Genomic DNA, 22,170 nt, shown 5'->3' with positions numbered 1-22,170 from the left:
CCGGGCTGGCCTCACCGCAGTTAGAACCCTGCCCTCCCCGGGAGACTGGCCATGGAATATGGTCTCCCGTTATGTTCCCATTGCCAGGTGTTGGTCCCCAGGTCCGAGATAAAGGCAGGCTGGGTTATGAGACTGCAAAGAGGCTGGAAGAAGATTTATACTTTTAAGGCCAACATAAGAATTTACAATTATAAGTTCTTGTTTTTTTTTTAAACTAAACACTGCATGAAAATGAGTAAAGAGCCTGTAGTCATGAGTAAACCTGTCTAAAGTTTACTGATGCTTACGGTCTCTTGGCGGCGTACAATTCTATCACCTGTGTAATTTCTGGGCCCATCTCATTTGGTTTTTCTCCTCATTTTGGGCTGTCTGTTGCTGCTTATTTGCATGACAAGTACTTTTGTATTGGACTCATCACCAGGGATTGTGTCTTGTTGGGTGCTGAATATTTTCATAATTTTATGATTATTCTCCAGCTGTTTTCCATTAGTTGAGGACATTTTGATCCTTTGTCTCTTAAACCTTTAAAACCATATCAGTTAAGACCAAAGTAGCATTTCGTCTAAACTGTTACTCCTACTGAGTGCTGATGCGAAACCATTCTGAGTCCTTTTCCGAGTGAACTGTGAATTGTGAGGTTTGCCCCCCTGGCTGGTGGCAACAGGATTACTATTACTCGCCTAACTTCAATCCTAAGGATTATTTCTTTTAATCCTTTCAGAGGTTAGTTTCCTCCTGTGCTCCTGATCACCATCCTGCTGGATTCTCCCAGACTTCCTGAATTACCCCTTCAACTCTCCCCTCTCAGGCACCCTTGTCCACAGAGTCAGCCCTGCCCTCCCAGCGCACCCCATCCCTCTCTGCTCCTCCCCCACCCTTCCAGCCTCACCCCATCCCTCTTAACTCCACTCCCACCCACTTATCTCTCTCACCATCCTCCCTGCTGTGAGGTGTCAACTCAGGGAGGTCACCCCACTTTCCTTGCTTCCCCCCCCCCCACCCAGGTGAGCTAAAAACTCCCTCCAGGCTATACTGGACTATTTTTGTTTATTTCTCATTCTCAGGGATTACCTATCTTTGGTGCCTTTCTAACACTGGTTTCCGCTCTTCTGTCCCTTTTAATGGCTTCAGGTTGGTAGCTTTGGCCTGTTACTGTCTTAGCCAGTGGTCAGTAGCATTTTGATCATCTGTTAGGAGTGTAGCTTCCATATTGTTTCCCTTTAAATGTAATTCAAAAAAGTTTTTATATGGAATATGTGAGTGTTTTGTAAGCTATGACAACTCTAAACAAATGTTACAGCTTTATTAAGGATATTTTCTTCTTTTCTGACTTAAAAGAACAATGGTCATTGCCCCCTTTTCTGTGACATTTTCTTGTTTTACATTTTAAGTTGTTAATTTGTCTTCCTTTTGATAATTTAGTAAGAGAGATAGTTTCCGTCTCTCACTTTCACATCATATCCGTGTTTGTCTTCCACCTTTTGTGAGCAGTAAATGACCATGAGACCTAAAAGGTCTGATTGTCCAAGTGCAGGGAAAACCTTATCAGTCCTCTATCAGATCCATACAATGCAAGGGTCTGGGTCTTTTTCCAGTGCCCTTTTAACCACTCTGCTGTTACTCTTTTACAAAAATGCTAGGAATTTTTTTTCGAGACTGTGACTAAGAAATAAATTGTTTTACTGTGATTTAGTACCTGAAGTTGTCAGAAAAGGCTAACTCAGAAGTCAAGGGGATGGCAAAAGCAGTATTTCCAGTTTAAAAGTGGGATAAAGAAAAAGGATTGATTCCCGCACTTGTCAATAATTGTACAAATAAGTTTCCTTCCTGATCAAACCAATTCGTATCAATATGTCTCTAAATATATATTATATAAATTGATAAACGCTAGCATAAGGACTACACCCTGGTGTCTTCCATTGTTAACTGGTTTTATGGAAATACAAATTAAGTCTCTCAGATCAACATTCTCTGCGAGTCATGATTCATCCTGTATTGACCACTGTGATATCCTTTATAACCTTGCGGATAAATCTGTTAAGAATAATCATTCGTGGGCCTCCCCAGGTGGCGCAGGCGATTGAGCGCTGCGCTGTGAAGCTGTTCACAGCCTCTGCAGCGCCTGTTCGATCCCGGCCGGCCGGCGAGGGTCTCACATGGCGCAGCAGGCCTCTCCTGTCTCACCCGCTGCTCCCCTCAGCAGTGTATTTCGTCAGTCTGCCTGTTCTGTTCCCCGCTCTGTCTCTGGGGAATTCTCTCACCCTCCTGTGCATCTGGCCTGTACCCTGGTTCTTGTATAAATAAATAAACAAATAAATCTTTAAAAAAAAAAAGAATAATCATTCTCTGGGGCTCTAATTGGCTTTTCCCTGGTCTTTGAATGACTCTGGGCAGAATTCAGCTCTCAGCTAAATTGTATAACCTTGGGTGATGGAAGCGAATATTGAGCCTCCTCTTGACATGACTGAGAGTCGGGCAGCGTTGCAAAATGCTGGTATTCGAAATGATGTTTTGAATACTTTCCAATGGTTGCAATAAGGTTGTGTTAATTTTCATAGTTTTGATTTATAAGTTTGTGACTTGATACAGCTCTTGGATGAAGTACTATCACCATGTAGGGAAGAAAAGTCAGCCTCCATTCCATGGACATTATCTTTTCTGTAGAAAGGACGAATGCTGTGTATATAGATACAGGTTCAATGACTGAATTACCACGAGACGGTAAGTCAATAAATCCCGTGCTTTAAGATGAAGTCAGATATTTTTACACTGGATTAAATACATTCATGGTCAAGGAAAGAAGACAGAGTTTATAAGTAAGATACTACTTTTTAAACTTTTTGTTATGAAAAATTTAGCTCTATAGAGATAGAAATAACCTAAACAAATCCCAGTGCCACTATCAGCCATATTTAAAAATTACTGACTTGTAGTTAACCATTTTCACTTATAAAATCTCCATCTTTATTTCACTTTGCTATTTCACCTGAAGGTATACCTGTCCATATTGCAAAACAAAAGTACTCTTTTTGTTGTTAAACACATTACCACTTTCAAACCTAAAAACAACAAACAAACAATAATTGGCTAATAAAAATCAAAATTCCGATTAAAATTTCCTTGATAAATAATTTTATTTTCCAGGTTTATCTACTTGAATAAGAATATCAAATCAAGCTTAGATATTTTGGGTGGAGGTGTCTTCCTATGTGTGACTTAATATGCAGTTTTTTCTTTAAATCTCTTTCTCCATTTTTTAAATTTTTTGAGAAAATAAAAATCAACCCAGAGCCACTATCCTATGGAGTTTCAGTTTGACCTTTATAGATTCCATCCTATGTTGTGCTTTAAGATGTGACCATGTCCTCTGAATTTCCCATAAAATGTTATTCGGATAAAGGGATCTGATTGGATTCAGTTCCAGGACCGTGTCCGATTCCCAGCACTGGGCATTTGACCATCTCTGTTGCTAGGAAGGAGCAGACTGACACTCAAGTCCAGAACTTTGAGGACTAGGAGATGCAAAATCGCTATTTTCTAAATCTATTATTCCTGCTTAAATTATTAGTTGGAGTATTTAAGGAAAAAGAAGTTCCTCTCATAGAAGATTTTGTTCATTTAGATCACCGGAACACATGATAGATTTTTTTTTTTGCCTTTACCAATGTTCAGAATAATGAATTGGATCACTTCATTTTCCACTATTAATCAAATTAGGTTTTTAAAGTATAATTATGAATACATGAATTTAAAGTTATTGAGTGTGCTTCAATCAACTTCAGTTTTATCCTTACTGATTTATTTAGAAAGCAAAAAACTCCCTGTACTGGGAACACGGTGAGAAGGGGGTTTGGGGGTGGCGGTTATAATCTTCGTCATCTTGAAGTTTCCTTACTCTGTGGTATAAAAAGATACACCAGGATGTGCCCTTTTTTCTTTAGACCCAGGATAAGCTATTTCTGTGGCTCCTGGAAACTTAAAAATTATCTCAAGTCCACACTGCACAGCTGTGTGTTTTGCTGCTGAGGTGGTCACTATTTTTCAGTGGAAAAAATGCGAAATGTATAAATATGCTGAGTCTTCAATGTTACTCCCCACTGTCGATTCCTGACGTCTCTTTTAATCTTTAATCTTTATTACTTTTAGACTTTTCATGTCTGTTTTTAAAATCTTATCTCATGAGGCATTACCTGTGTGTTTATTAGCTCTTGTGTCCTTGGTAATTCATTCTGGAGTGATTTTTATTTTGTTTCTATTATTTCCAGGTACTGTTACATTTCTGAGTTTTCTAATTCTTGGTTGTGTTGCTCTTTTATATAACTTACAATTTTATTAAGTTTTTTTGAAAACAGTTGATCCTCGTTTTCTTTGTCTCTATTAGACATGCATTTCTAGAATGTTGTCAGTATCTGTATAATTAGTTCATTATCTGTAAGAACATAATTCTGCTTCCTATTCTTTTGTTTTGTGGCAGCATTCCATATGATCTAACTATGATTCTCTTCTGTTGCTCATTCTTACGTGAATTTAATTTTCTGTCTATGTGATGAAAATGTGTGGGTAAAGAGACATTTTCCAGTATCTCTGCTCTGGGGCTCCCCTCTCTTAACATCTGTGTATGGTGCTCCACATTATGGCCACATTCTTTCCCCTAACTCCTGGCCCTGGTTCCTAACTTTACACACATCTGTGTTTCTCTGCTTTTACCCCACAGAGCTTCTCAATATGGGTTCTATTCTCAGCATTCTCCTTTCTGTATAGGGTGTGGCATTGAAGGATTTTTTTTTTTTAATGTGTAGGATAAAGAATCATTTCTTCAGACTTTACCATGGACCTTTCATACACTCACCAATCATATGTCCAGACTCCCCTTGTTTCATCTACTGTCTTCATATTGACAGGATGTGTGTCCCAGGGAATGTCTATTGTCAGTTTTAGGGTTCTCCAGCTCTCTAGATCATGTTTCCCTTTAATTTTCACATGCAGATGCAGAGACCCTACAATTCTTGAAGCTCTGAGTGGATTATCTTAGCCCACTTGTGTCTCAGAGTTCACAGGGAAAAACATGTCCTCTCCTTTGGCTGTAGGCAAAGGCTTTTAACTTTATTATTCTAAATGCTTAGCCTGGTCTCATGGAGAGATTTGTAGACATTGATTAATTACCATGACTATGGCAAGGCCATCTTCCCACAATTCCCACAGGGATAGTTTTCAACCCAAGACTCCCACCTTCCAGATAAGATCTTCAAAAATCGATCTACCATTGAAATATGCAAGCAAGTTATTTTAGTCCACATTACTTTCCACCCCCTTCTCAAATGAAAAGTACACTTATCTCCAACCCCAGTATAACTTCAGAACATTCTACCAGAAATGCTCTTTTTATTTTTTTAATATAATTTTTTTTTATTTTTATATTCCCCATACAATTGCGACCCCCTTATTTTGACCCCAATCCCTCCCCTCCCCACCCCCCACCCCCCATAGAGTGTCTCTGGTTCATAGTTGTTTGTTGATTTTGATTTTTACTTTCTTAGAGTTATTCTTTTTCCTGGTCCCTTATTTAAGTTTTCTAGATTCCTGCTACGAGTGAGACCATCCGGTATTTTTCATGCTCAGCGAAATAAGCCAGAAAGAAAAAGAAAAATACAGAAATGCTCTTATAGTACCAAAAAAAGAGATGCTTTGAAATTCTGGTGTTGAAAAACCAGCTAACCAATGGGTTAGAAAACCTCTGGTGGTTTCTCCTCTTCTTGTTCATAAAAGTACTGTAATAGAACTTAATGGATTGGCAATATATAGATGATGAAAAATAAATGTAATGTATGGTGATATAATCACCTATCTATTCAAAAGGATATTAACAAATAACACAAGCAATGATTGCTATAAAAAAATCTTTTTTAGTCAACATGTGTGATCAGATTTCTCAGTGCCTACATTTAAAAGTGAATAAATAAAACTGGTAATTCTTATTTCATTCTATCAATAAGTAATTTCATCCATGGATTCACAAACTAATTGAAAAGTGTATCTATCCATCTCATTAACAGATGCATTTCCAGTAAATGATTGGTTTATATTTAATAATTATCACAATATGTGGTATCTTGTCTTGTTTTTCAGCAATGAGGTGCCAATAATAATTGTTCAGATAATCTAATCCAAAAGAAACTTTTTAACATTTGAGCTCTTACAGTCATGACACCTACATATATAATTCATATACATATTTTATTGCCTATTATAAAGTAAAAACACTTTCATGTATACACATATTACAGTATGATGATCTAGAGGATGTAAAATAGAAATAAACATTCAAGAAATAAAATTAACAATATAATGTTTTAAGTAGATGACAATGAATATAAAATTTCTACGGTTTTTAGATATCAGTGCCACAGTGAAGTGTGACATGATCATTGTATTTAAAATGATCATTTAAAATTCATCAGAAACTTCAGTTTTTTAATCTAAATAAATATACTCTTTTAAAAGAGTCTTTAAAAATGTAAATGATACATCAGTAAGGGAGCATAGGTATTTAAAGATCACTGAGACAATTGCTAGTGTTGTTATTTGGACTGAAGTATCCAATACATTGTATGTTAATCACAGTTAACCTTTCTTCTTTAGTATCTTTCCTACCATTCCCTAAGATTGAGGGAGTGAATGAGGTAAAATTTACTATAATGAATTTTGGTAAAACTTTCGTAGCTATGATATGAGATATGAAATTTCAGAGAATTCTTTATACATATATAATTAATTCAAGGTGGAACCTTCACCTGGCTCTTATCTATTACTAAGTCCACTGCATTTGGGTGGTCTTCTATTATATCTGGTCACATTCTTTCTTATTTATCTCACTTTTCATAAAAAACATGGTATTGCTATTAGAAACTGAGTAATTTTTAAACACTTGGCCTTATACTTTGAAGTAGCTGATATTTAATACTTATCCTAAGAGTCAGCTTATTTTTTTAAAGATTTATTTACTTACGCATAGAAGAACTGGGGTGCAGGACAGAGGTGTGGGGGTTGGTGAGAGGATTTACCAGAGACAGAATGGAGAGTAGAACAGGTGGATCTTCTGAACTACACTGCTGAGGGGAGCAGCAGGTGAGACAGGAGAGGTCTGCTTCAGGTCAGCATCCTGGCTGGGGATCAAACTCAGGCCATAGTGGTGACAGCCTGAGACTTAACCCCTAGGCCACCAGGGATGCCTCCTAAGAGTCAACTTATAAATACATTCATCAATCAGAATGCAATGCCACAATCACTGACAAGTGTTGGCTTAAGATCAGTTGATTTACAATAAAATAAAAGACTCCATCTTCAGTGTGAAGAAGAATTTTGGGGCATCCTGACAATGAGGAAACATGTCCTGAGCTTGGTGGGAGAAGACAGATCTGGAGAGTTGACAAATATTCAAGTGAAAAATATTGTGAGGTGTGAGGATCAGTTGAATGTTGTAAATACATGGGGATTAGACAGAAGATGTTCTAGATTTCCAGTCCAATTTTGGATAGCCATTCATCATGGCAGAACATCAACAGAAAGAGAATCTTAAGGGTGAAAGACAACAAACTGACTTCTGAACATGCCAAAGTAGAAATGGAAATATTTGGCAGAACGTTGAAAGTATGAGCAGAGAAAAGAAATGTGAACAATGAGCAATGATATGCAGGTTGAAACCATGGGAGTAGATGGGACCATAGAGAATTGGGGCATTAAATGAAGCCAAAGAGATCTTGGAGGACTGGCCCCTGCCAGGACAAAGAAAATGAAACAGAAGACAGAGTGGTTGGCAAGACAGGAAGAAATGGAGCAGAAGCTTTTGTACACTTAAGCTAGAAGTGTGTATGAACAAGGCATCATCAACGATGTCATTTTCTGCCAAAAACTTAAGTCAGGGCAAGGAGAATATCGTGTGTTGGAGAGTATGGAGAATGGATGTAAACAGAAGTCAGTGAAGGAATGAGTGAAAGGGGAGCTTATGGAGGAGACTGTAAGAAGCTATTTCTTACTTGATAGAATGAGGAAACCAAGAGCTGAAATGGGAACTCCGGGACCTGGGGGGCCAAGGAAGATCTACACTTGAGCTCTCATAGTTCCATTCCCCATCAAAATGGAAAGTAGCAATATTGATGGGGAAGAAAGACATTCTGCACATTGTCAGTGTGTTGATTAGTGTGCAATGCCCATGGAACATACAAGCTGTCCAGAGAGCTGAATGTATAGAGAACAGGAATAAGGATTGAATTGTTGGGCATCCCAACATTCAACTCTGTCTTCTAACTTCTCTAGTAAATTTTTCCAAACAATGTATGGCAAGACAATAAAAGAAATTCTTTTATTATTCTCTCAATTTTGAAATTACTCTGTCCTAAATTTATGAATGCTACATATATTCATTTTTTCCCTGAAGATGGGAGTTCAGTTTTCAAAAGTGTAGCATTCTCTTTCATCTTTTAAGTTGTACCATTTTTTTCTGTTTTGTTTTCCCCCTCAGACACTCTGTTACTTAATTTTGACTGCTAGTTTTTTTGCATGCTCTTAGATTCTCTCTCTATATAAAGAGCCTTGATTTTCTACTTATAATGATAAAGGGAATGGAATTATTTTAGTTAATTGGTGTGGATTCCCCCAACTGTTGTGTATGAAAATTTATTTCCCCACCTCTTTTCTCCTTTGAGTGGTAAGGTTGATTGAAAGTTCTGTTGACAATGGCAGGGTTTATTGATTGATCTAATTCCCTGAGAATTAATGACCAAGATTTCAGAAGGTAAGTTAGGGGCATTCAATTATCAGACTTAATTGGATTTTACTTTGGTGAACTCAACCCATAACCTGTTGCTTTCATTTTACCCTGGCAAGTCATTATTTCCTGTAGCAAAACAACTTTTATTTTGGCTAGAGATTAATGCCTCAGTGTCTCCTTATATGAAAATGGGTGAAACATGCCTAGACAGACTTTCAAAGAATTTTGTGTCTTTCTGTCCTGTTTCACCTTGAGGTCCTTGTTGCATCCTCTGTGGTACTAAATCTAAACATGGAGCCTCTGTGGTTGTTTGCAAGTCAAATCTACCTTCACTGTCACTGATTGCTATGATGGAGGCTATTGCATCATCTACTTATGCTCCCTCTGTTTTCTATTTACCAGTGTATTGCCTTTCAAACAGTTATTATAATGGGCTTTTGCTTTATAGTTATAGATAATTTGTGATTTAGAACTCAGATAATGAATTTGGCAAGAACATTTTTATAATTTTCTCCCTCTAGCATTTAGCTTTGTGAACTTTGGAAAGTTGCTTAAGCCTAGTAAAAATATGATTTACTTTTCAAGGGATGGGTAATAATAATACCTAACACAGAATTTACTGTTAGAAATATGGAATATATATCAATTCCAGCTCTGGAGATTAAGGATCTCCATGTTTAATATTACTATTAACAATAATCACATTATGAGTAATATTGTTTTTACATTTTAAAGAAGTTGTGTAACATTAGCTTTCACATTCTAATTTATTGTAGATTACATACAAATAATAGAAGTTTCCAGAAGCTCTAGAAACATTTATCAATATATTTTTAGTGAAAAGTATGGTAAACAATAAAATAGCATATGTGTATATATATATATCTACACATTACCAAATTTCATGGTTGTGAGGAAACTTTTCATTATAAGAACAACTATGGGGAAAATCACTGTGCATTTACAGGACTGTTCTCACTTTTCTGTTTTTTTTTTTTTTTTTAATATAGACTTGACTTTTTAGAGTAGATTCAGGCTCAAAGCCAATTTTTACGGAAAGTGTGTAGACTTCCCACCAGCCCCTACCCGGCTCATGCATAACCTTCTCCATTATCTGTGTCCTTCTTGGAGTGGTAGCCTTGTTACACTTGATGAACCTGCTTTGACATATAATTATCTCCCAAAAGTCCATAGTTTACCTTGGGTAACCTCTCATTTTGTAGATTCTATGGGTTTAGACAAAGGTTTAATGACACGCATCCACCATTATAGTATCCAGCACACAGAGATTTCCACTGCCTTAAATATCCCCTGTGTCTTCTTATTCCTTCCCTTCTCTCCACCTCAACCCCTGATTGCTGCTATTTTGTCTTTTCCAGAATGTCATATAGTTGGAATCACTCAATTTGTAGCTTTTCCAGATTGGTTTCTTTCACTTAGTAACATGCATTTAAGGCTCTTCAGTGTCTTTTTATGACTTGATGATGCATTTCTTTTTAGTACTGAATAACTTGTCATGTGTTCTGTTTTTCTGCAGTAGTTTTTTCTGACAATTCATAGGCATCTTTTGTAGATGTTCTACATATATTTTGTCAGCTCTAATAAAACATCGATGTATTTTTTCACTGGTCAAGTTGGTTCTGCTATAATCTATATACTGTTCAGGCTTCATAGAAACTAGACATAGCCAGGAGTACAAAGAATAATGTAGAGGAAATATTAAAGACTGGAAATTAAGATCAGTTGGGTTAGTTGAGAGTCAATGGTCAATTATCAGACGTTTGTGGAGGTAACCATCCTGTGTCCAATTCTCAATTGATTAATTAGAATTTATGAGGTTTTGGTGATTTGTTTTTGATAAATTTAAGATTTTTCTACTCTGAATATAAAAATAAAACCTGCCAGAAATCAAACTAAAAACAATCTAAAAGACTAATATGGATTATCTTGGAACCAGTCTTGGTAATATCATGCAATGATGATTTTTAACCTTCTCTTTTCAGTTTAATATTCTCTATGGTCAACATAAAAATGATATTGAAGAAATATCAGCAGAAACAAAGGAAGGATTGAAATCTCAAAGCAGCAAGGATGGAGTGGTCTGTGAATTAAGAGCAGAGGTAAGGTATTAAAGAATATAATTCTGAAACCTATCTGAGGGTGATTATATGATTGTGTTCTGGGAGGTCTAACTGAGGATCTTTGGCTACTTAATGAGGAAGAAGGTCACCAACAACCAAGTCAGTTTATGTAATCTGTTTTAATATGTGGTTTTATAATGCTGTGGGATAGTATTGACTCATCACTAGACTGAATTATCTGATTATTTCTAAGAAAATGTTTGACTAAAAAACACCCTATAGACAATACAAGTCTTACTGTGAGTAAATACTTATTAAAAGTTCAGTTGGCTATTGGATCTAATGTGTTACATTATCGTAAGGACTCATGAAATACAAGAGGTGCTGAGTGTAGTTTACGGTGGAGTTAATAAAGTTGTTGGCAGCTGGCAAGGGTGACAGACAGGGTAATCTCACTTTTGTTATAGTTAATTCATTTTCTAGGTATGATAAGTAAAATAGTAGAAACATCTATTTTTCACACTACCACCACCAACAACAAATTAAATTTCACAGATTGTAAACTCTGTGTTCTGTCTTGTTGGTAAAGGAGAATTATCACCCTTAGAGATAGGAGCAGGGAGTGAATTATTTGCATTTCATAAAAACTAGTGTTGGTGTATTAAAAATAGGAAATCCTAAGTTATTTTTTTTAATGGGCAATTGTGGAAGATATCTTGGATACAAATGCGTAGAAACATTTCAGGAAATGGAATTAAGATAGTGAAAATAAAGGCTAGGAGGGAATGGATTTGTGATAAATGATCTTTCCCTGTAAAATGCTGTAAAGACTAAACTCACACCGCAGTGTGTTTCATATCAGATGAGCATTACCAACAGAAAATGCCAGTCTCGGAGCCAGAAGCAGCTCACACACTGATTATTCTGGTCAAATCCTTAAGCCTCTCTGAGTCTCAGTTCACAGACTGACATAATGAAAACAACCATAATAGTTATCACACAGGATTTAGACACTGCAAGACTAGATACTGCCAGGGAAACTAGTCTAAGCAGCACTTGGGGTGCTGGAAATGGATACCGAGGGGCTCAGGGGAACCAGCTCTCTGCGTGTCCCAGCTTGCTGCCCTGTCTCTCTGCGCTGCATAACGGGGTGCTGTGGATAGGAAGGGTACATTGGCAGCTCCACCATGAGAAATTCTGAACTGTCAGAACCAACTGTTCCCAGTGGTTAAGTTAAAGGAAAACAAATGATGATGTTTTATAGCTTTTATTCTCTAAGAGGAACACCCCGTTAGGCAGATACCACTTTTTTCTTGGTCCCCAGAAGCATCTGTGTTAAGCATTTTAAAATAAGTTGGATAAAAGTTACAATTAGTTAAGGACAGCAACACAGGAAGATTCATAGGGTAAGATGTCAGTGATAACTCTCCAAGAGTTGGGGGCCTCATCTTGTATCATCTTCAGGCTATGCAGGAGCCAGAGCGTTAGAGGATTTTGACGTGCAAGGTTTTTCCAGTTTGGTTTAGTACAAAGTTCCAAAACTTCCTTATTAGTATGTAGCCTTGAGTAAGCTATTTCTGTCTTACTTGTACAGAACCCTAATATCAATCTCCCACACATATTCAAGTAGGAGACATGATTTTACCTAATTCTTACTGAAGTGCTAAGCGTTGAAAGCCAATATTGATACTCATTGTCTTTTACTGTGTGCTCCTGAGTGGTATGCTCAATTCACACAACTGCAGAACAAAGCCTTTTTTTCAAAAGAAAATAAAAGTTGGGATAAATTTTTACAGATACAATGAACTTGTGTGTGTGTGTGTTTTGTATGTGTGTGTGTTCATTTAAGTTTTTAAATTAGGGTAGAAACTACCTCTTTTCCTTGGAAAAGAAGACAATTAACTACCATTATTGGCACTATTTCATTTTTTACATTGAGTATGTTAGGTCTTAAAATCATGTCAACTTTTTATATTGGCATAAATGTATATGGTGTATTTATGCCATAATTTGATAATGGTTATGCCATAATTTTATACAAATATAATCTATTTTGAAAATTGTTTAATTTTAGATCTATACTCAATACTGCAGTATGTATGTACTCATATCTCTTTTATTTTTATTTTTTTTAAATAATAAATTTTATTTTTATATTCCCCCATACAACTGCACATGCCCCATTCTCACCCCAATCCCCCCCCTCCCGGTCCCCACCCCCCAAAAAGTGTCTCTGGTTCATAGTTTTTTGTTGATTTTGATTTTCACTTTCTTACAGTTATTCATTTTCCTGGTCCCTTATTTAGGTTTTCTAGATTCCTGCTATGAGTGAGACCATCCGGTATTTTTCTTTTTCTTTTTGGCTCATTTCGCTGAGCATGATCCCTTCCAGCGCCATCCATGTTGCTGCAAATTGCATGTGTTTATCTTTTTTGAATGCTGTGTACTCATATCTCTTTTAAAAATGGCTTAGGGTGAATTCATAGAAAGGCTATCACTTGCTCAAGTTTATTTTTTAAATCCTCTATATGCATTGCCAAATTGCCCCTTAGAAATATTGTATCAATTTACATTATCTTACCTGTTGTGTATACACATGCTCATTTCAATATTCTGTAGCTAACAGTATAAATTATTTTTAATATTTTCCAAGACAAAAAAGTCATTTAAATTTGTAATTTATTGATCTAAACTAATAAGTGTTCTAGTAGTTTGCCACTTTTTATTGATGTGTTTATTATTGAACTTCCATTCACTGAGAATTTTCTGTATGTCACATCACATAGTGCTGGGCCATCAAAACAGAAGATCTCAATATTTTGACACTCATGACCTGTATATTTTTATCTATATTTAAAAGAAATAGCCTTAGAGAACTCACCTCACTCACACAGTAACCTTAGGCATATTGAATGTATTTTTTACCTGGTTTTCATTTAGTTCAATTTTTTACAATCAGCCTCAGATGGTTAAGCAAGTTAGACAAGTTCCAAAAGGCCACCAGCTAATGACTTTCAAATCCAGAACCCAGTGCTGCCAGCGGCCAGTATTTGACATTTTAACTTGCTCTATCACTGTCCTGTGGAGTTACTGATGCAACAAATTTCTAACAATGTTGTTTGAACTGGGAAGACAAATATCTTAATATCAAAAGCCCAGGCATTTAACCACTGATGATCCCCAGATGGTAAACAACTTTCTAAAACTGTTAGTTTCCAACATGCCTCCCCCTGATGAATGTGTTCTGTTTTATTTCATAATCTGCCTAATCTCTTTTGGAACTCCTACGAAGAGGATGATGCTCTTCCCCTTTTAGAAATCTGATTGGTCATGGAAATTCAAAGTATTTAATGCTATTCACAGCAGCATGGATGGAGCTCGAAGGGATTATGCTCAGAGAAATAAGTCAGAAGGAAAAAGAAAAATATCAAATTATTTCACTTATAGGAAGAACAGAGGGAAACCTTACAAAAAAAAAAAAAACCTTACAAAAAAAAAAAACCTTACAAAAAAAAAAAAAAGACAGGGCCTCCCTGGGGGCGCAGGGGTTAAAGACTCAGTGCATCACCAGCCTCTGTGGCCTGAGTTCCATTCCTGCCCAGGGAGCTGACCCACATGGCACAGCAGACCTGCTCCTGTTTTGCCTGCTTCTCCCCTCAGCAGTGTATTTCAGTAGATCTGCCTGTTCTGCTCCCCCCTCTGTCTCTGGTGTAAAAATATATAAATAAATAATTTTTAAAAAATGAAAAGAAATTCAAGGTATTTAAATAGTAGACTCTTCTCTCTCATGTGTAAAGAGGTGAATTTTCTGAGCGGGGAGTCACCTGATAAATTAATATGTCTCAATAAGTGCATATATGCAAATATATGCTGGATACATTTAATTTTTTCTCCCTTTTAAAGATCAAGGCCCTTTGAACTGGAAATGAGTTTATTTAGAATGAAAATCAACTGGCATTTTATAATCAGGAAACCAGGACATCTTCCTATAATCTGCTTCTTGAAAGCAAACTCATAATCAGTAAACACTCCTTTACACTTTTGAGGCCATAATTTTTGAGATAAAACACTTCTCAAGGGAAAATAATTATATCTTGTATTATTCCAAACAATATATAACTGGCATTTCACTGTAAAATTATTGGGGATTTTGATTTCTTCTTTACTTATTTATGGTTTGCTCCTTTCTCACCCTCCCACACATTTACATACTATTCCTGTTTCATTTTGGGGAGATGGAGCAGACATATTTTTTGCTACTTAACCCATTAAATAAAACAAAAAATGCTAAATACTAACTCTTAGTTGAACACTCACTTGAACGCTGAACTTGAAGTTGAAGAGTCATACCCCTTAGGGAATTTGGGGCTCAAGAAATGACACTGTAGGGGAGTCCCTGGTGGTGCAAGGGGTTAAGACTCAACCTATGAAGCTATCCGCAGCCACTGCAGCATGAGTTCAATCCCCAGCTAGGGAGCTACCCACATGGCGCAGCAGACCTCTCCTGCCTCGCCCGCTGCTCCCTTCAACAGCGTATTTCGGTCATTCTGCCTGTTCTTTTCCCCTGTTCCCCAGTCTGTCTCTGGTGAATCCTCTCAACCCCCCACCCCACACCTCTGGCCTGTACCCCAGTTCTTGTATGCATAAATAAATCTTTAAAAAAAAAAAAGAAATGACACTGTAATGAGTTTCCCAGATTTTCTTTTTGCCACATATATCTCAGAATAGGAGTTATACACACCAGCAGCCTAGAAACACCAACAGGCACAAAACAAAAATCAAAACAATCAAAAGAAAACCCAACTGAAGTCTTCTTGGGAATGTTCAGCTTAGCAAGACAAAATCTTTTAGAAAATAGCTACTCTACTGTGTTCAATTATCACAGTGAAAATGGAGCCCCATCTCAGCCATTATTAGCAAAAGCTAAGTGAGTGGGGATCCAAGACTTTTGGCTTTGTCAGGCTGCAGATGTTCCTAGCCTCACTTGGCTCCTGCAATCAGCTCCTGCAATCAGCTGTCTATGGGAAACTTCAGTTCTACCTTGACTTGACCTAGAGTGATAAGGCAGTGGTGCTCCTGCACTTTCCAGAGTGGTTTCAGAAGATCCCATTTCAAACAGAATGTCTAGGTCAGTTCTGGAGCCTCATAACATAATATCCCCAATGTCCAGGATGCAATTTGAACATTACTCATAAATCGAGAGCAAAGATGTCAGCACTGAAATGACAGGGATGTTTTAATTACGTGGAAGGATTTTCATGTGGCCATCATCAAAATGTTTAATGAGTGACTATGAACATGCTTAAAAATGAAAATACTAGTAATCCTCGATAAAGGGTAGAAGGAGAAATAGAAAAACAAATGGAAACATCAGAACTGAAAAAACCAATCACCGAAATTATTTTTAAAAGTCAGCAAATGGGACAGAGGAAAAAACATTGAACTTGAATACAGAACAATAAAAATTATCCGGTTGGAATGCCAGAAAGAAAATGTCTGAAACAAAAAAGAGAGACTTTGCTGGCAGGTGTGGAGGAGACTGATGGGTGGATAACAAGAGATCAAGCTTTTTGCCAACAGAGGCCAGGAGGAGAGGGGATACACGCGAGGATGGCTAGTGCTCCCAGAATTAATGGGTGAAAAATTTCCAAATGTAGGACATTCACATGCAAAAACTTTTTTTTTTTAATTTTTTTTTTTTTAAGATTTATTTATTTATTTTATGCAAGCACTGGATACAGTCAGAAGCGCGGGAGGGTGAGAGAATTCACCAGAGCCAGAGCGGGGAGCAGAGCAGGCAGAAGGACCGAAGTACACTGCTGAGGGGAGCAGCGGGCGGCAGGAGAGGTCTGCGCGCCATGTGGGACCCTCCTCTGGTGGCCGGGGAGCAGCCGGGGATCGAACCGGCGCTGCAGAGGCTGTGGGCAGCTTCGCAACCCAGCGCTCAACCGCTGCGCCACCGGGGAGGCCCTCACATGCAAAAACTTTAATAAATCCCAGACAACATAAACACAAAGCTAGCTGTCCACATCAAGCTGTCCCTATCAAATTGAGAATTCACCTATCAAACTGAGAATTCACCAGAGCCAGAGCAGAGAGCAGAGCAGGCAGAAGGACCGAAGTACACTGCTGAGGGGAGCAGCGGGCGGCAGGAGAGGTCTGCTGCACCATGTGGGTAGCTTCATGTCTGGGTGTCGAACTCAGGCCACAGTGGCTGGCCATAGCTTGATAGCACTGAGACTTTAACCCCTGTGCCACTTGGGAGGCCACTGTTACATAATTTTTTCCATACCCCCAAATTGTGTCATTCATTGGAGTTTAAAAGCAGAACTTTTCTCTATATGAGCAACATCTGGAATTCTCTTGCAGGAATAGTGAAGTTAAAATATAAGACAATAAAAATAAATAGTTCATATGCTCATTGACTCATTCAATATCTTATTCAATCATTTATTCAACAAATACTTACCAGACACCTCCAGTGAACTTGGCAATGAGGAGTTGCCATTGTGAGGGAGAGCTGGCCACGGTAGGCTTTTCTAGGTCAAGTACAACCATCTATGCAAATGCACACAGAAGAGGCCAGGAATGAGGGGTGAAGGGTGCATAGTAGCAGCCAGGAAGCGTGAGGTGGAGCTCAGAACCACATGTGAAGCCGCCAGCAGGTCGGGGAGAAACCACCATCTCAGCAGGAAATGACAGTAACTGAGGGGGCGGTTTGATCTGCAAACACCTTATAGCTTCTCTGTTGAGTCAGGGAATATGTATTCCATGACCTGTGACATAGAAATGGATCCACCCTCGCAGAACTCCCTTCAACCAGGGACATCAAAACTCACCCACAGTCATATAAGTGAGAGCTTATTTCCACTGCACGGAAGCTGTGTAGTAGGGGTGTGTGTGAGGCTGGGGAGTTGCCTGTTTAGACATTGTAGACATTGCAGTTGGCTGTTTAGACATTGTAGATGAAGACATACCTAAGATTTTGTTTATTTTATTTTATTTATTTTATTTTATTTATTTAGTTAGATAGTATCCTCTTTGACTAGACGGGTGTTGTATAACTAGAACTCCAATGCCATCCTAATTTAATTTTCTGAAATTGCCTCAATAGGTATTGACCTGAGTTCATTGGAAAATTTTCGATCTCATACTTCCTATTTACATGTTCTAGCAAAGAGATTTGGATTACTGAGAATACTGCAAATATATCAGAAATGGTTATATAATTTTGAAACAGGGTATTGATGGTGGCAAGCGGGTTAATTTAGAAGTCTGTCCGTAATTTAAGCATTCTGGCACATTCTGGGTTGATACTGACAGAAATCATGAAACAGAATCTATAAAAAGAGATTGGATATAAGTAAACCATTAGAGAAAAGTAATATGCTGCAAAAAGTGAAAATCAAACTGTCACACTAAAAAATGAATTCTGGTCATTTAGAGAAATACAAGCCTAAATAGTCCAATTATCCATGACTAAAACTGTCACTTGTCCTGCATGTACAGAAAACTGATAAATATAAAATTGAATAATGGATAAAAAGCCTGTGATCATTTATCCAGGAAGTATTAAGTGCTTTGGGTAACAGATTTTTTTTTTTTCAAAAAGATTTTGAATTGTGTAAGGTGGAAAAAGTATTTAAAATGCAATTGCTGGCATAGTCCCCCAATAGTACCTTTTCCAGATGACTCGCTATTGAAAAATGCTAAGTTGGATTGGTGATTTCATTGCAGTCTGAGCATTTTTTGTTGTTACCTGTAAGTTTCTATCTTCTGGTGGTGATCAATCTACTCAGCACTGTGATGTGGGCATGGATAGAAGCATAAATTACGGCTCTTAAATGCTAGTATGTGTCGCCATCAGCCCAACCCCCTTCTTTAGAAATTGCTGTACAGTTGAGTGCTCACTCCAAGGTACCCTCTGCGACCTTCAAGTCCCCAGGCCACCTGGGACGGCACTGTGCTGCCTCCGGCTCTCGCTCCCTGCAGGACACACACCTCCATCTGTGACTTTTCTTGCCTCTCGAGCAAGTGAATTTTCTATAATCATTTAGAAATCTGTTTACTGCTTTCCACAGGGGCAACAAGTGAGCTCAGCAGATTCATCTTCATATGCTATTTCCATTTTTATGTTGTCAGATCGATTATTACTCTTTATTCTAATTCCAAACTGCTTTACTAAAACTGTTAGAAATGCTTGCATTTATCAAGGACTCCAATCTCCACTAGAGTAATACTCTTGTATTAGAGATATTTAACTTAGAACTTTCCTATGGCTGTCCTCAAAATGTTTCCCTTAGAAAACAAGTTTTCAAGAATGCTCATCCACGGTTGGTAGGAATATAATTTGGGGCAACCTCCATGGAAAACAGAATTGGCCATACCTTTAATAAAGACAGAAACTCCACGTGAGGCAGCTGTACACTGCTGGGGATTTACCCAGATGATGTGGAAACTCCGTGACACAATGTGTGTGGTCCCAGGGTCACCAACAGGCCAGGCACAGAAGCAAGCTACATGCCAAGACAGACTGCTGGATAAACTGCAGGGAACTCCCTGGTGGCAAAGGGTTGAGTATCAGTGCTATCACCGCTGCGGCCTGAGTTCGATCCCCGGCGAGGGAGCTGACCCACATGACGCCACAGATCTGCTCCCCTCAGCAGTGTGTTTCAGTCGATCTGCCTGTTCTGCTCCCCACTCTGTCTCTGGTGAATCCTCTCACCCCCACGCCTCTGGCCTGCACCTGAGTTCTTCTATTCATAAATGAATAAATAAATCTTTAAAAAAACAAACAAAAAACCTGTGGCCTGCATGCTCAGTGCAGCGCTACTCAGCTATTTAGAAAGATGAAATAGTGCCTTTTGGGATAAAAGGATGGATCTTTTGGTGGTGATGCTGAGTGAAATGAGTCAGAAAGTGAAAGGCAGATCCCGGATGGTTTCACTTGTGTGTGGAATATAAATAGCCAAAGAACACTCACTGGAAAAGCGCAACAAACAGAGCTCTTAGACTGTGAAAAACGTAATGGTTACCGAAGGGAATAAAGTGACTGCGGGCAGGAGCAGGGATGGAAAGGGACGGGACATTGGCATGGGGGCTGGGTGGGGGGTGGGAGAAGTTTGTGCACACTGCAGGGGTGAAAATATGCCCCCCAAATTATATAGACGTGTATTTCCACCAACACATTAATAAATAAAAAAGAAATCATGTTTTTGTATTAACAGAGAAGTTCTGAAAATAGGTGCCTTCAAGCAGATGAGTAATCACACTTTGCTTCCGTCAAAAGGTTGATGTGAACAGGACAGGAAAGGGAGGGTGTCATTTAGATGGTGGAGATCCTGGCTTCATTCCGTGGCAGGGGGTGACCACTGGCATGTGCCCCAAAACTGGCTCTGCATTGAATGATGAGGAGAAAGATAAAATGCCTAGCAAAGAAAGGAGAGTCTTCTGTTTCACCGTTCTGTGTGGCTGGAAGAAAAAAATTAAAATGTGGGGTGATCATCACTGTCTCCCCCCATTTGAAATATGATTTGATGTCTTCTGTATATGACTGCATTTTAGGTGTTCCAAGCACAGCGATCTCATATATGCCCACTCTTACCGGATGGTCTCACTCATAGCAGGGATCTAGAAAACTTAAATAAGGGACCAGGAAAAAGAATAACTATAAGAAAGTAAAAATCAAAATCAACAAACAAATATGGGGGTGGGGGGAGGGGAGGGATTGGGGTCAAAATAAGGGGGTCACACTTGTATGGGGAATATAAAAATAAAATTTATAATTAAAAAAACAATAAATAAATAAATAAATAAGTTTCAAGAACTAAAAAGGGAGAATTTCATGAAATAGTAGTTATCAACTGAAGCCATAAAGATAAGCCCAATTCTTACCCAACTTTCAGGAGTTAATAGAAGAAATTCAGTGCCCTCCGAACTTCTTACTGTATTGACTGAAGGTAAGATTTGTTTTTAAGTATTATTAGAAATTCTCCTGTATTTTAGTTATTTAAGCAGTGGAATATGCTGTTAGATAACTTCTATAAATTATGAATTAGTTTGATAACTTCTATAAATTATGAATTAGTTTGATAACTTCTATAAATTATGAATTAGTAAAACTTTTCTCATATTTCCTTTAAATCCTCATAAACACAGGTGACTGGCACTTCAATTGTTTTTAACAGTGATGGAACACATTGGTTTTTATTTTCAGTATTGATCTGTACAAGTTCAAAACAGTGATTCTGGAATTAATGAGTCTTGTAGGCTGAGGTTTTGAGGGTTTTTTTTTTTTTTCTCTGTATAATTTAGCAAGGATTCAAGCACCCTGGAAAAAAAAGAAAAAATTTGTTTCATTCACGTTTGTGTCTCTGACTTTAGACTTTGTAATAACTACCACAATTATAATTGCATTACTGTAGAAATAAATCAGGCCAGTGATAAATCAAGACAATTATTCTTCCAAATTATCCTATTAGTCAAAGGGTAATTCTTATAAAAGTAGAGGATGCAGTTTGGAAATTAGCATGGATAGAAGGAAAAGATATGGTCCAAAAAAAGAAAAGTGATTTAATGTATGTATCTTTGCCTTAAATACTGAAAAATAATGGAAGAGGCACACATATCTATTAAAACACACATGTTTTCTTTATGATCGAATACCATCAGGGGTGTGTGTGTGTGTGTGTGTGTGTGTGTGTATGTATTTATAGAGGAGAAAGCCTAGGGAGTTTAGAGTTTAAGAATGATCTCAAGGTTTCCTTACTAGTGAAACACACACTTTAGACTTGAAGCTCACACTCTTCACCACTATGTGATGCTAACTTACACCACCATAAATCCACTAAATATTTTAAATATTTATTCATCTTATTGTTTTGAATTTTTGGCATATTTTTAGGGATATAAATCTCCTATATTAGTGTATTAAGCTTAATTACATAAACCAAGCAAAAATGTTTATAATCATGTTGTTAAATGATACAGCACGTGATGATGGAAATGCTTCATTTTTCAATATAGTAAACATTTAACTATCATTATCATTCTAACAATAGTAAAATGATCAAATATCCTAAAAACAAATAACAGCTATTTGTACTACAAGAGCAGGTTTTGCATTACTACACTTGAGGAAATTTGAATGAGCCACTTGGGTAAGAAAATAAACAAGATTATTATTATCTCAGACACTCTAGATTCATGCTCTATAGCACAGAGAAAGCACATCCAGGGTCTTTTCTTGCCATGAATTTTGGGACATGTCCCCTGTAGGGTAAATGGTTTTTCAGGCTTTTCTGCCCTCCCACCATGAGGATT

At 37.7% G+C, this 22,170-nt stretch overlaps 1 protein-coding gene across 1 annotated transcript in view; it reads left to right on the top strand.

The window, feature by feature from the left end:
- LOC119243739 (coiled-coil domain-containing protein 102B-like) overlaps nt 1-22,170 on the top strand; it is an 89,740-nt gene that overhangs the window by 54,992 nt on the left and 12,578 nt on the right. Inside the window, exon 6 of the mRNA XM_054694627.1 lies at nt 10,771-10,887. Coding sequence (XP_054550602.1) covers nt 10,771-10,887 — 117 coding nt within the window. The remainder of the gene's footprint in view (nt 1-10,770; nt 10,888-22,170) is intronic.

The sequence above is a fragment of the Talpa occidentalis genome, unplaced genomic scaffold, assembly GCF_014898055.3.
Source record: "Talpa occidentalis isolate TD23 unplaced genomic scaffold, MPIMG_talOcc4v2.1 talOcc4.13, whole genome shotgun sequence".
NCBI lineage: Eukaryota > Metazoa > Chordata > Mammalia > Eulipotyphla > Talpidae > Talpa > Talpa occidentalis.
Note: the sequence above shows the minus strand (reverse complement) of the source record. Positions and strands in the feature narration are given on the sequence as shown.